At 41.1% G+C, this 15761-nt stretch overlaps 1 protein-coding gene across 11 annotated transcripts in view; it reads right to left on the bottom strand.

Moving 5' to 3' along the window:
• Nucleotides 1–1544: 1544 nt before the first annotated feature.
• The window catches only part of ANKRD27 (ankyrin repeat domain 27), a 68009-nt gene continuing 53792 nt past the window's right edge, over nucleotides 1545–15761 (bottom strand). For 8 of the 11 annotated variants that reach the window (XM_053666572.1, XM_053666570.1, XM_053666577.1 and 5 more), the window contains 6 exons: nucleotides 13606–13725; nucleotides 8745–8906; nucleotides 7596–7707; nucleotides 6556–6634; nucleotides 6300–6372; nucleotides 1545–4775 (listed from right to left, as the gene is read on the bottom strand). In XM_053666572.1, the coding sequence (XP_053522547.1) occupies nucleotides 4542–4775; nucleotides 6300–6372; nucleotides 6556–6634; nucleotides 7596–7707; nucleotides 8745–8906; nucleotides 13606–13725 (780 nt within the window). In that variant the 3' untranslated portion in view covers nucleotides 1545–4541. The remainder of the gene's footprint in view (nucleotides 4776–6299; nucleotides 6373–6555; nucleotides 6635–7595; nucleotides 7708–8744; nucleotides 8907–13605; nucleotides 13726–15761) is intronic. The other 3 variants (XM_053666576.1, XM_053666578.1, XM_053666579.1) reach the window with 3 other exon arrangements.

Genomic DNA, 15761 nt, shown 5'->3' with positions numbered 1-15761 from the left:
GAGAGAAACATCCCTCCCTCTAGGGGAGGGTGGTTGCCTCTTGTACGCCCCCTGTTGGGGACCTGGCCTGCAACCCAGGCATGTGCCCTGACTGGGAATCGAAACACAACTGTTTGGTTCACAGGCCCACGCTCAGTCCACTGAGCTACAGCAGCCCAAGGCGGCAGTTTCTAAGTTGTGTAATCAGATTTAGTTTTAAGTGGGAAAGCAATTGGAGAAACACACAAGTGTTTTCAAATATATTTGAGGGAAATCACTTCAGATGGCTACCCTGCTCATTACCAGAAACTCCTCCCTTAAGATTGACAGTCCATTCAGTGTATTTCTATCTCCAGGTGAAGGAACAGCAAGCCGGAAACTGCCAAATCAGATGATACTGCCAGTCATTGCCAATTGTGCTTTGTCCTCAGCTCTGATAGTGCAAGCAAATTAGTCCCCTTACTTCTCTGAACTTGTTTCCTATTTGATGGTTCTGCCTCCCAATTGCTAAAATTATATTGTACCATCCAAAAAATTTGGTGGTATCATTGTGTACTGGAAATGGCTGTTTTGATAAACTATAGGATATGGTTTCTTAATTAGGATGGTTGAGAACCATAGCAACTTAAGGCAATGAATTATTTTGTTCAAAAGTGGAGAAAAGTGTGGGATGCCCTGTCCTAAAGAGCTCTCCTGGCCACCACAGATGAGAATGATTCATCCCAGACACCAATCTTTTGTTCAGGCTGGAAAAGGGGTGGTGATTCCCTCTAGTGGAGAATACTCCGAGCCATTCTCCAAAATGACTTTTATAGGGGTTGGTGTGTGCAGGGGTGTACAGCATGCATGTACAGCTCATCAATCAATGCCCAAAGGCTATAGTTAATAGAAAACAGTATCTGTAGATAGCAATTGAAGGAACACAGAAATCTGCCTCAGGTTAGTGTCTGTTAGACATGCTGACCCCAGCTGGTTGTTAAGGTCTGTTTCATGAGATGAGGAGTTCACTCCTTGTGCTTATCTGGTTAATACCAACAGAGCTATACAGAGCAAAGCAGGCTTCAAAGGATACAGTGCATTCTTCAGGCAAGATTTCCCACGTGAACCCTAGGTGCTAGCATCCGGTCATGCCTGCCTCCTGCATTCCCAGCACTGTGGTCAAGGCATTGCTCACGAGGGGCTCACAGTCTCCAATGCCACACAAAGTGGTCCCCAACAGAAAAGGATGAAAATGAATTAAATTTGCAAAGCAACAACACTCATTTCCTGTGTGGGCAGGCTAAAAAGCCATAGTATATTCATTTTTCTTCTGATTATAAAAGAAATTTTTGTGGGGCCTAGGCACCATGTCTAATGTGTTGTCAGGGTAGAAAGGTAATGAGTGATGCACTCTGATGACCCAGTTTACGTTTCAGTCATACCTATAACTGAAAAATAAAATGTACATCCAGTGGGGGGAGATTTTTCCATACACAAAGCACATGCTTATACTAGAGGTTTTAAAACATACTATCTTTATAGCAAGTACTTACCCAGTAACTCAAAAAAAGTACACCATGACACACTCAAGAATCATAAAGTTTACTGTTTCTTTTCCATCATTTGGCACATACCCAAGGCACATTAGAAAATTAGAAATCATAAATTACTTTGTAGAAAAATAATCAGCCCCTCCCTTTACATACACAAGTATTTCTAAGAACACACACCAAGCCATTTCCCTATTACAAAGTTATTTGAAAATGTACTTAGGGCAAACCCATGTTTGTGGACTAGACCAAGTAACATAAAAAAATAAGTATAATTTATAGAAATTCATAAAAAGGAATAAATAGCATTAAATTCTAACTCAAAGTTACTTTGACCTGGTTTGTGCTGTAAGTTTTGAATCTGAATTAAAAGACTAAGAAAGATGTGCCAAATCTACCTTCTGTTACCACTATCCTCAGATGTGACTTTTAAGGGAAGGCTCTTAATGGAAAGGGTGTTTCTAAAGACATTGCTACAGGTGCGCATGTGCAGTGACCGAATATCTGTACGTACTTCGTTTTAGAAAAATTATACCCACCTTTCCCCACATACATAGTGTCAAACAGGTCATATATGTCCAAATGAATATCAAAATGGCATTTAGGCATCTTTGGATTCAAGTGTTGCTTTGCAAAGGAACATTTTCCAGGTCCTATTTTCTTCATTCAAATGTGACGTTTCTGCCTGGCCTCCATAGTACCATAAAACCTAAACCGCTTCCCTTCAGCTCATCGCACATGGTGGAATTGTTTTAGCTTTAATTTAATATATGTCACAAAGGTTTAGAACCTTTTAGCAGGAGATCAGAATCTGGTGATGAAACCTCTCACTGTAACCAAGGAATCTGGCTGGGTAGCTCAACTTGGCGTCCTGATACACCAAGGCGGTGCATTTGATCCCTGATCAGGGCACATGTAAGAATCAACAAATGAAAGCATAAATATGTGAAACAACAAATCCATGTTTCTTCAAATCAATTAAAATATTTTTTAAAAGAATCATGGCCAAGATGGGGAGGTGTAGGTGGAAACACTGTGCCTCCTCGCACAACCAATTTTAAAGACAACAAAGTTTTAGTAAAAAAAACCACGCAACCAAAACACAGAAAATTGAACTATACAGAATTCCAACAACAACGAACCCTTCAGCCAGACTTCAGCCACGTGATCAGGTAAGAGGGGTGGAGTGGGTTCGTACAGGAAAGATCGGCCAGACTGACACAGGAGTGCCGGTGGCGGTTGGCAGATCCCAGGTGTGGGGTTGTAATGGGCAGACCCAATGAAGGCGCAAAGTGACAGGCTGACCGCAGCCACACATTCGCACTCAGATAAACCAGGCGAAGGAGCGAGCAGTGAGACAGACCATGCAGGCCCCAGTGGCGGGAAGCAGCAGAGGGCACCACCATCGCCCCTCTCTGACCCCGCCCCCACATACAGCATCACAACCGAACGACTGAGTTGCCCCCCCTGGTGAACACCTAAGGCTCTGCCACTCATATGTAACAGGTGTGAACAAACCAAATCATTATGGCTCAAGAAGAACTCAAAGCTCCAGAGCCAATAACTCTAAGCGACCAAGAAATAGCCAACCTATCAGATGTACAGTTCAAAACATTCGTGATCAGGATGCTCACAAAACTGGTTGATTTTAATCACAAATTAGAGGAACATTTGAAGGCTGAACTAATTGAAAAATGAAGGGAAATGCACAGGAAACCAGTAGTGATGGAAAGGAAACTGGGACTCAAATCAAGGGAGTGGACCAGAAGGAAAAAAAAAATGACCAAACAGAAAAGGATGAAGAAACAAGAATTCAAAAAAATGAGGAGAGGCTTAGGAACCTCCAGGACATTTTTAAAATATTCCAACATCCGAATTATAGGGGTACCAGAAGGGGAAAAGGAACAGCAACAAGTGGAAAAATTATTTGAACAAATAATAAAGGAGAACTTCCCCAATCTGGCAAAGGAAATAGACTTCCAGGAAATCCAGGAAGCTCAGAGAGTCCCAAAGAAGGTGGACCCAAGAAGGAACACACCAAGGCACATCATAATGACATCAGCCAAGATAAAAATGAAGGAGAGAATCCTAGAAGCAGCAAGAGATAAGGGGACAGTCACCTACAAAGGAGTTCCCATCAGACTGTCAGCAGATTTCTCAAGAGAGACCTTACAGGCAAGAAGGGGCTGGAAAGAAGTATTCCAAGTCATGAAATCCAAAGACCTACATCCAAGATTGCTCTATCCAGCAAAGGTTTCATTTAGAATGAAAGGGCAGATAAAGTGCTTCTCAGATAAGATCAAATTCAAGGAGTTCATCATCACCAAGCCCTTATTATATGAAGTATTAAAGGGACTTATCGAAGAAAAAGAAGATAAAAAATATGAACAGTGAAAGGACAACAAACTCACAGTTATTAACAACCACACCTAAAACAAAAGTAAACTGAGAGGACAGCTAGATCAGGAGCAGAACCATAGAAATGAAGATCACATGGAGGGTTAGCAACAGGGGAGTGGGAGGAGGAGAAGGTACAGAGAATAAGTAGCATAGATGGTAGGTAGAAAATAGATAGGGGGGAGGGCAAGAATAGTATTGGAAATATAGAATCTAAAGAACTTGAGACACATGGACATAAACTAAAGGGGGGGGAATGGTGGGGGAGGGGGTGTGCAGGGTAGAGGGGAATGAAGGGGGGAAATAGGACAACTGTAATGGCATAATCAATAAAATATATTTAAAAAAATTTTTTTAAATGCTAAAAAATAAAAAAAATAATCATACACCCTAGTCTTAAAGAACTGGACACTACTAGAATTTTTGTGTAGTCCTTTTCAAGCATATTCATTAGCTCTGAAGAGAAAAGAGATGGTGATCATTTTCTTTGCTGTATTTTTCCAGCCATGGAAAAGCTTTTAGGAACTTTCTGCTTTTTCTCAAGCCAAAGTACATTTAGTTTTAAGCTGTATTCATGCTCAGCATCTTCTTGCTAAGGACTCACTTCTTGGCAGCCAAATTAATTCCTTATTACTGTTAAGACTGGGAAATACTAGCCTCTTGGGGAATGGGGAGGTTGCTGGCAGTCTCTGGGCCCTTCTGTACAACTGCATCACTGACAGTATGTCTGCAAAGCATCCGCCTGTTTCCAGGAACAGTTTGTTTCAGTCCATGCCTCTCAGGCGTGTCACCGTCTCCTCTGTCAGCAGCCTGAGATCTGTTCTGGTCTGACAGGTTGTTCTGTTGTTCTGTGACTTCTTCCATCCCTGGCTAAAGAGAAGCCACAATTCAAACAGTTAACCTGTGTACTGGACTCCAAACCACCGCCACAACAGTAACAGCCACCCCTGAGTGCTGGTGTGCCATCCACTGTGCTCAGTACTTTCCAGACATAATTTCAACTTGAGCATCCCGGTGGGGATAGTATAACATGTATGCGCTACATGTGTCAGACACAGCATACATGTGTTTTCACATTTAATCTTTACAATTCTAGCAAGTGTGTACCTGGTTATCCCCATTCTACAGCTGAGGAAACAGGATGAGCAAAGTTAAGCAATCTGCCTAAAGTCCCACAGCTAGCAAGAGAAGAGCTAGCACTTGATTGAAACCACACAGACTTCACAGTTTGTCGGTTTCCCACCCAGCAGCAGGTGGGAAAGCTATTAGCAAAGCTATGAAAGATTAAATATGAACTTAAAAGGAGTCATGTTAACAAAATCACTTTAATTTTCTAAAATGATGATTATGAACATTTATATCCTTATTCCAACAAACCTATGCCATGTATGCTATAAGTTCAAATTTTTATCAAATAGTCATGCATTATATCGGCAAGTAGCAAGGGAAAAATCATGTGTTTTTAAAAATATTTACTTTTTTAAAGAAAAGGGAGGGGAGGGAGAAAGAGGGAGAGAAACATTAATGTGTGAAAGATACATCAATTGGTTGCCTCTCACACACCTCCAGCTGGGGACCTGGCCCGCAACCCAGCCATATGCCCTGACTTGGGATCAAACTGGCAACCTTTTGGTTCACAGGCTGGTGCTTAGTCCACAAAGATACACCAGCCAGGGTGAAAAGTCATGTTTTTGAGAAAACTCACCTAACAGCACCACAGAATGTAAAGTAGGCCTCTTTTTATAACTGACTGATTAAATAGCACTATAGGAAGATGGCTACATACAGAACTGTCTATGTGATCAGCTGCATACTATATTTAGAGATTTTTTTACCCATTTATATACAAACTTGTCTTCTTTACATTACTGATGAACAAATTAGCTAATTTGCTTAGTGAAATTTGAGATATTTCACCATGTATGCACACCACAAACTGCAGTGTCTTTCTATGCATGTAACTATTTTCCACTTTTTCCTCACTTTCCTTTCTTAGCTCTGAAATGTGTGTTAAATACAGGGTCCACCAGAAGTAATGCCTGCTTGAGTGTGGTTGGTAAGGTAAGAATATGGGCGTAATAATTTATAGTTTTAATTTGAACGTTTCACCTAAAATATCATATGGTGTGCCTGAGTGTGCTATTATGTTACAGAATTACATCCTTATGATTTTGTAATAATAGATTTTATAATAAAAGGGGGCATCATTTGTATTGTACCCTGTATAATGATAAATGAAGTCTACACTCTTGACCATCCCACCAAAGATCTTGTTTTGTTATTAACTCTTACAGTGAAGGGAATAATGCAATGAGAAATGTGTTTACTTTGGGTTAGTTTTTAAAAAGCCAAGCTTTAAAAAATATGATTATAATCCAGTGTTTAATAACTCACCTCATGCAAAGAATCTTCAGTAAAATTAGGGACACTTTTATCTCTTGCCATAATCTCCCTTGAAGTCCTTCCCCTGAAACCCAAAACAAATTAATTTAGTGTTTGGGATAGCAATGTAAAACACTAGTTGGCCACAGGCAGCAGCATTTGATAAGAGTAGATTTATCTACAAACCATTCAAGCTGCATATACTCTGCTTTTGTTTTCAGTAAAGGTAGGGCCAAAAGCATAGAATCAACTCAAATTTTATACTCACTTAAACTGACCAACTGAGTGGACAAAGTAAAACTGTCTTGTAAAAGGTTCATCTTGTCGATTATACATTTTTGAGTTCCCTGCGGAGAAAAGGATAAACATCTGAAAACTTCCAAAATAGTTTAAGAATTGTTTTAAAATTATGGCATAGATACAACTTTTCAATTTTCTTACTTCGGCAAAATTTTGAAAATACAGTACTACATTTGTTTAAAGAAACATTTATATATTACTGTGTGAACTCCCATGAAACAAAGAAAAATCCTTAATACACTGATATTCCCAGCCAATGACAGTGAGATAGCCTAAGGATTATCCACATATGTGCATGGGTTCATTTACATTATTGCAGTGCAGACTCATATTGTTATTTAAAAAACAAAACAAGCCCTGGCTGGTGTGGCCCAGTGTATGGAGCTCTAGCCTGAAGACTGAAAGGTAGCTGACCTCGGATTCGGGCCAGATTCCCAGCTGGAGGTGTGCGTGCAAGAGGCAACTGATCTGTTTCTCTCCCTCTCTTTCTCCTTCCTTTCCCCTCTCTCTAAAACTAAAAACTACAACAACAACAACAAAAACACATGCACACACACCAAAACAAGGGCCCCATCTAAACTATAACGTCTTACAAAGAAAATACTGAGGCCTACCTGTTTGGCAAATACTGTTCTAATCCACATCAACCAAAAAAAATTGTTTAAAGGTAGCATTTACCCTGATGTTCCAAAAACACTTAGAAAAGGGGCTGGCTTTGGAACATGAGGCAGAAGAGAACTACCAGAGGCTGTTCCTCCTCTCCAGTGGGTGAGTGGAGGTAATTTTACCTTGAAGGTGATGCTGAGAGATGTCATCACAACCAACCAGAATTCCAGTATCAAAACACCTGATAAATTAGGATGTAATTTACATTTCTTTGGTGCCTCATCCCACCCCTAGTCATGACTAATCACATTTTACATTCACAATTAAATGAAAACCAGCAACAACTTGTGAACTTCCAAATAAACCCAAGTTGACAATTACATAGAGAATATGAGTTCTTACATTTTTTCCTGATCTTAACAGTAACGTATTCCTTGTGGTCTGTTTCACCAACATCATCTAATGTGGCCACACAGCTTGGTACTACCTGAAGTAATTCCATTATTTTTGAATTCTACAATTTGAAAGGGAAAAGTTAACAGTAATATTTTTTATTCTTTCTCAGCAGATAGTTGCCTTGTTTTGATTTAAGTGTCAATATTAGTGTAGCTGGACAGAAGGGCTAAGAAGCAACTTCAGATAAAACTTTGAGGCCAAAAAGCCTACTGGTCAAGAGCAGCCCTGCATTTGGAGCCTGACCCTGCCCTCTGCTAGGTACTCAGGCCCAGGTATTTCACTGCTCTGTGCAATTAGGTTGACAGTAATAGGATCTGTAATTTCAGAGTTACTTTGAGGTTATCAAGGACCCAGCACATAGTAAGTACTCAATAAAAACATTCAGCAATATCATTGTTTGAGAAAGTGTTAAATTGAAAATTTAAAATATCTGAATACTGTTAAGAAATGTCTTAAAAATTAATACAATAAGCCTATGAGTAGGTTGGCTTTATGGTAACTTTAACATGCCACTACTATCATTTAGCAGCTCACTAGTTGTCTACCTTGAGTAGAAAACTAGATAAAGATTCAGTATGAAAACAGGAACAGTAAAGAGCTGCCTTCCCCCCAGGAGAAAAAGACTCTTTTCTCACCATGCCTCCAAGCATGCATGGGAGAGTGTGCACTAGTCATCACAATTCTCCATGCAAAACCCAGGGGGGCTTAAAACCAGGGGGGTTTAGAATAAACTTTCTCTACTGCGCTGCTCAGACCATAGATGTATTCCCAGTGCAGGGATGTGAAAGCAGGGCACTGTCTCAGCATGCTACTTCCTATGAGGACCCGAGTGATGGCCGGACTAGGACCTCAAACCTGCAACTGGTGGCCAGTGCCTCTCCTCGGGTCTTTGAAAACTGCCCCCAAAGGACTGACTCCTGGCTCCTGAGCAGTCCATATCTGACCAGGTGACCAAGGACAAGGTGTTCAGCCACACTAGCAGACGGCAGGCACAGCAATTCAATAGTCTGGCTGTTGCTATTTCAGATCTGGCTTAAACACAAGTGTTATCCGAAGTGAGCTGTGAGAGAGCTTGGCATGCCCTCCCACACTTACCTGCTCAGCACAATCTATAGCTGTGCACTGCCTCTTGTTCAAGAGCTGAACTGATGCCCCGTGAAGAAGCAGAAGCTCCACAACAAAGATGTGTTTTTCTATCACAGCCTCGTGCAGTGCTGTGTTGCCCTTGTTGTTAGCGATGTTAATGGAGGCCCCATGCTAGAAAGAGACAATGTAATCAAAAGTAATGCTAAAAAGGCCATTAATGCAGAATCTAGATGGGTATTCACTATAAAATTCCTTCAACTTTTCTGTATATCTGAAATTTGTCTTAAAATGTTGGCATTAAAGTAATATTGGGGGAAAGACTTATGTACAGAGATATTCATCGCCACATTTATAATTATGGCAGAAAAAAATAGAAGTCATGTAAATGTATAGAGCAGGAACAGTTAAATAAACACTATATTGTACATCTTTGGTTATGCAACAATTAAAAATTGAGGTTTTTAATATCCATACTACCCAAAGCGATCTATAGATTCAACACAATCCCTATTAAAATATCAATGTCATTATTTCACTGGTCTAGAACAAATACTCCAAAAACTTATATGGAAACAAAAAAGACCCCAAAAAGCCTCAGCAATCTTGAGAAAGAACAGGGTTGGAGGGATCACAATACCTGGAGAGATCACAATATTAAACTGCATTACAAGGCCACTGCAATCAACACAGTCTGGTACTGGCATAAGAACAAACACATAGATCAATGGAACAGAATAGAGGGCCCAGAAATAAACCCATGTCTTTCTGGTCAATTAATATTTGACAAAGGGGGCATGAGTATACAATGGAATAAAGATGGTCTCTTTAATAAATGGTGTTGCGGAACTGAACTGGTACATTCAAGAAAATGAAACCAGACCACCAACTTACACTGTGCACTAGGAGAAACTCAAAATGGATAAAGGACTTAAGTGTAAGTCGTGATACCATAGAAGTCCTAGCAGAAAACATAGGCAGTAACATTTCAGATATCCCACGTAGCAATATTTTTGCTGATATATCTCCTATGGCAAGGGAAATAAAGGAAAAAACAAACAAATTGCACTTCATCAAATTACAAAGCTTCTGTAGGGCTAAAGAAACCATCACAAAATTAAAAGGGAACTGACTGTATGGGGAAGCTTATTTGTCAATGATACCTCGGACAAAGGTTTAATCTCCAATATATAGGGTCTGGCACAAATAATGTCCCCTGTTTATTACAAAATCTTTTATTACAAAGTCATAAGCATGTAATTCTGTAACATAACAATATTACACTCAAGCACACCATATGACATTTTAGGTAAAATGTTCAAATTAAAACTAACGTCATTACACCCATATTCCTACCCTACCAACCACATTCAAGCAGGCATTACTTCTGTTGGGCCCTGTATATAAAGAACTCACATGATTCAATGCCAAGAAGACAAACAATCCAAATTTAAAAAGGGCAAAGGACCTGAACAGACACTTCTCCAAGGAGGACATACAGAAGGACATATGAAAGGATGTTCAGCATTGCTAGCCATCAGAAAGATGCAAATTAAAACCCCAATGAGATATTACCTCACATCTGTCAGAATGGCTGTTATTAATAAATCAACAAACAACAATTGCTGGTGAGGATGTGGAGAAAAGGGAACACTAGTGCACTGTTGGTGGGAACGTAGACTGGTGCAGCCACTGTGGAAAACAATACAGAATTTCCTCAAAAAACTAAATATGGAACTGCCTTGTGACCCAGCAATTCCACTGCTTGGAATATAACCTAAGAATCCCAAAACACCAATTTAGAAGAATGTAGGTATCGCTATGTTTATAGCAGTGCTATATACAATAGCCAAGTGCTGGAAACAGCCTAAGTGCCCATCGGTAGATGAGTGGATGAAAAAACTGTGGTACGTTAACACAATGTAATACCACTATGCAGCAGAAAGAAAGAACTCCCACCTTTTGCAACAGCATGGATGGAACTGGAGAATATTATGCCAAGTGAAATAAGCCAGTCAATGAAAGACAAATACCATATGATCTCCCCTATAAGAGGAATCTAATGAACAAAATAAACGGAGCACAACAGAACAAGAGACATGGAGACTTCTGACCAAAATGGAGGTGTAGGTAGATACACTTTGCCTCTTTGCACAACCAAAAGAAGGACAAAAACAAATTTAAAAGCAATAGCCAGAAGTGCCAAAAATCAAACTATATGGAAGTCCAAGGAGTGAAAGAAGAAACATTCATCTAGACAGGTAGGAGGGGTGGAGAACAAATAGCTGGAATGGAGAGGATGCCTGGCAAGGCTGTGGCTGGCAGACCAGGGTGGGGTGAGGTGGCAGCTGGCAGATCAGGTAGTCCCTCATTTGCAAGCAGATAAATTGGGAGGAACAACTGGGGAGCAAGACAAACAATGCAACCCAGGGTTCCAGCACAGGGAAATAAAACCTCAAAAACTCTGGCTGTAAACCTGTGGGGGTTGAGGTGGTGGGAGAAACTCCCAATCTCTCAGGAAAGTTCACTGCAGAGACTCATAGGGTTCTAGAAGGTACACAAACCCATTCAACCAGCAATCAGCACCAGAAGGGCCCAATTTGCTTGTGGGTAGCGGGGGGATGTGACTCAAAGCCAAACAAGAGGCAAGCAAACCATATTGTTCCCTCTCTGATCCCTTCTCCACACATCACACCACAATGCAGCCATGTGGGTTGCTCCGCCCTGGGGAATACCTATGGCTACCCCCCTTACAACATAACAGGCATGAGGAGACAAACAAACAAACAAACAAAAAAACAAACAAAAACATGGCCCAAATGAAAGAGCAGACCAAACCTACATAAATAGAACTAAGGGGTGAAGAGACAGCCAACCTATCAGATGCAGAGTTCAAAACACTGGTAATGAGGGTACTCACACAAATGACTGAGTATGGTTGCAAAATAGAGGAAAAAGTGAAGGCTATGCAAAGTGAAATAAAGGAAAAGGTACAGGGAACTAACAGTGATAGGAAGGAAACCAGGACTCAAATCAACAATGTGGACGAGGAGGAAAAAATAAACATTTAACCAGAAAAGAATGAAGAAACAAGAACTCAAAAAAAATGAAGAGAGGCTTAAGAACCTCTGGGAAAACTTTCAACATTCCAACATCTGAATCATGGGGTGCCAGAAGGAGAAGAAGAAGAACAAGAAATTGAAAACCTATTTGAAAAAGTAAAGAGAGCTTTCCAGAACTGGCAAAGGATATAGACTTCCAGGAAGTCCGGGAAGCTCAGAGAGTCCCAGAGAAGTTGGACCTAAGGAAGCTCATGCCAAGGCACATCATAATCGAATAACCCAAGATTAAAGATAAGGAGAGAATCTGCAAGAGAAAAGGAGACAGTTACCTCCAAAGGAGTTCCTATCAGACTATCAAAAGAAACCTTTCTCTGATTTTGCAAAAGAAACCTTATAGGCAAGAAGGGGCTAGAAAGAAGTATTCAAAGTCATGAAAGGCAAGGACCTACATCCAAGATTGCTCTATCCAGCAAAGCTATTATTTAGAATGGAAGGGCAGATAAAATACTTCTCAGATAAGGTCAAGTTAAAGGAGTTCATCACTAAGTCCTTATTATATGAAATGTTAAAGGGATTTATCTAAGAAAAAGATAAAAAATAAGAACAGTAAAATGACAATAAATAACTATCAACAACTGAACCTAAAAACAAAACAAAACCAAAACAAACAAACTAAGCAGAATCACAGAAATGGAGATCATATGGAGGATTATCAGTGGGGAGGGGGAGGAGGGAGAATGGGAGAAAAGGTACAGGGAATAAGAAGCATAAATGGTAGGTACAAAATAGACCAGGGGAGGTTAAGAATAGTATTGGAAATGGAGAGGCCAAAGAACTTATCTGTATGACCCATGGACATGAATTAAGGGAAAGAAATGCTGGAGGGAGGGGGTGTGCAGGGTGGAGGGGAATAAAGGGGACAAGAAAATGGGACCACTGTAATAGCATAATGAATAAAATATATGTAACGAATAAACAAACAAAAAAGAGACAATGGAAAACACGGACAGACCAACAGTGGCCAGATGGGAGGCAGGAGGGGGATAATGGTGGAAGGAAGGGGAAGGGACTAGTTAAAGAACATGTATAACTGACCCATGGACATAGACATGGATGACGGTGTGGGGATGGACTGTGGGAGTGGGGAGCGGGCTGAGCAGAGGAGGGCAAAAGGGGAAAAATTGGGACAACTGTAATAGAATAATAATTTTTAAAAATCCCCCCCAAAAGTTAACAAAATAAAGTGAAAATTAAATTTCCTCCATAAAAATTGAGGTTTTAATAAAAAACTTTGTACCTTAAGTGAAAATAGGCAGAGAGAAGCCAATATTGATCTAAATTATGCACATTTCTACAGTCCACAGACATGAGTTGCCTCTGAGTAATAGGGTTATGATAGGCTAGTTGGGTTTTCCCATGCTTTTAATTCTTTGTTCTATAATCAACACATATAACCTTTATCAAAAGACAAAAAAAGTGACAAAGGATATTCAGCCGACATTAAAGGTAAGAGTTCAACTTAGCCTTGTACAATTCAATCTACCCTGCAGGTAAATGAGGCAAGAAGCAAACCTTTGCAAAAGCAGTGTTGGCCCTTCACTTGGCCTCCCAGGGGCAGCACAGACCCTGAGACCGATTTCCCACTTGAGAATCACCACATGGAAATCTCATGCAGAACTCCTCTCCCCACGGGCAGCACAAAGCCATGGGCAGGCCTCAGCCATCTCCAGCGCTTTGCCAGGGGCTTGCCACCTGATGAGATGTCCATCACTGACCAGTGTCAACAGCTTCTGGGCTGTGGGGGCCCTTACCTGTAGCAACAGTGCTGCGACTTCATGGTGGCCACTGGAACAGGCATAAAGGAGGGGAGTGTTTCCACTTACATCCTGTTCATCGGGTTTTGAGTTGTAATCTAATAGATACTTCACCACCTAGAACAGAAAAGGATAATTTTCAACCTTAATTAAAACTGGCAGGGAGAGCCCTGGCTGGTGTGGCTCAGTGGATCGAGCACCAGCCTGTGAGCCAAAGGGTCACCTGTTTGATTCCCAGTCAGGGCACATGCATGGGTTGTGCACCAGGTCCCCAGCAGGGTGCACACAAGAGGCAACCATGCATTGATGTTTCTCACCCTCTCTTTCTGCCTTCCCCTCTAAAAATAAATAAATAAATAATTTAAAAATTGGCAGGGAGATATTCTCTAACTTGGTATCCTTTGAACTTTTCTCTAAGTTTATCTAGAAGGCTCTTTAGACACAGGTCTGATCTCAGGAGAAAGCAGACTAGCTGAAAGGGCCTGCAGGGTGGGCAGTTATTTGCTGAAGGTGGACTGTGTGACAGGCACTCTTTTTTTTTTCTTTTTAAAGATTCTATTTCTTTTTTTTATTTTTTATTTTTTAAATTTTGTATTGATTATGCCATTACAGTTGTTCTATTCCCTCTTCATCCCCCTCCACCCTACCCCCCATCCCCACCATTACCCCCCTTTAGTTTATGACCATGTGTCTCAAGTTCTTTAGATTCTATATTTCCCATACTATTCTCACCCCCCATCTATTTTCTACCTACTGTCTATGCTACTTATTTTCTGTACCTTCTCCCCCGTTCTCCTCCTCCCACTCTCCTGTTGCTAACCCTCCTTGAGATCTTCCTTTCTATGTTTGCACTCCTGATCTAGCTGTCCTCGTAGTTTGCTTTTGTTTTAGGTGTGATTGTTAATAACTGTGAGTTTGCTGTCCTTTTAGTGTTCATGTTTTTTATCTTCTTTTTCTTAGATAAGTCCCTTTAACATTTCATATAATAAGGGCTTGGTGATGATGAACTCCTTGAATTTGATCTTATCTGAGAAGCACTTTATCTGCACTTCCATTCTAAATGAAACTTTTGCTGGATAGAGCAATCTTGGTTGTAGGTCTTTAGATTTCATGACTTGGAATACCTCTTTCCAGCCCCTTCTTGCCTGTAAGGTCTCTTTTGAGAAATCTGCTGACAGTCTGATGGGAACTCCTTTGTAGGTGACTGTCCCCTTAGCTCTTGCTGCTTCTAGGATTCTCTCCTTCATTTTTATCTTGGGTAATGTAATGATGATGTGCCTTGGTGTGTTCCTGCTTGGGTCCACCTTCTTTGGGACTCTCTGAGCTTCCTGGATTTCCTGGAAGTCTATTTCCTTTGCCAGATTGGGGAAATTCTCCTTTATTATTTGTTCAAATAAGTTTTCCACTGGTGGCTGTTCCTTTTCCCCTTCTGGTACCCCTATAATTCGGATGTTGGAGCGTTTAAAGATGTCCTGGAGGTTCCTAAGACTCTCCCCATTTTTTTGAATTGCTTCTTCACTCTTTTTTGTTTGACCAGTATTTGCTTTCTTCTGGTCCACTCCATTGATTTGAGACCCATTTTCCTTTTCATCGCTGTTGATTTCCTGTGTAATTCCATTCATTTCAATTAGTTTCACCTTCATATGTATATCTAATTTGTGGGTATAATCAACCAGTTCTGTGAGGATCCTGATCACCAGTGTTTTAAACTGTGCGTCTGAGAGTTTTGCTATTTCTTCATCGCTTAGATTTATAGGCTCTGGGGCTTTGAGATCTTCTTGAGCCATTTTTGTTCTGTTCACACCCGTTAAGTACGAGGAGGGGAGCCTTGGACTCTCAGGTCGCTGGGTTGTGACACTGTATGTGGGGGCGTGGTCAGAGCGGGGAAATGGCAGCCCCGTCTACTGTTTCTTGCCGCTGGGTAGGAGCAGAGCCTCAGGTGGTTCACCGGAACAGGGCCACTTAGGTCGCTGGGTTATGACGCTGTATGTGGAGGTGGGGTCAGAGCGGGGAAATGGCAGTGCCCTCTGCTGCTGTTGGCCAATGGGGCCTGCTGGGTCCCGTCCAATCGCCCACTCCCTCGCTTGTCTATCCACACATGGATGCGAGACCACAGTCAACCCGCAGCCCTGCTCCCTCGCTGTTTCCCCACA

Source organism: Artibeus jamaicensis, unplaced genomic scaffold, assembly GCF_021234435.1.
Source record: "Artibeus jamaicensis isolate MK-2021 breed Jamaican fruit bat unplaced genomic scaffold, CSHL_Jam_final contig_464, whole genome shotgun sequence".
In the NCBI taxonomy this organism is placed as follows: Eukaryota; Metazoa; Chordata; class Mammalia; order Chiroptera; family Phyllostomidae; genus Artibeus; species Artibeus jamaicensis.
This window is presented reverse-complemented; position numbering and strand designations above follow the sequence as displayed.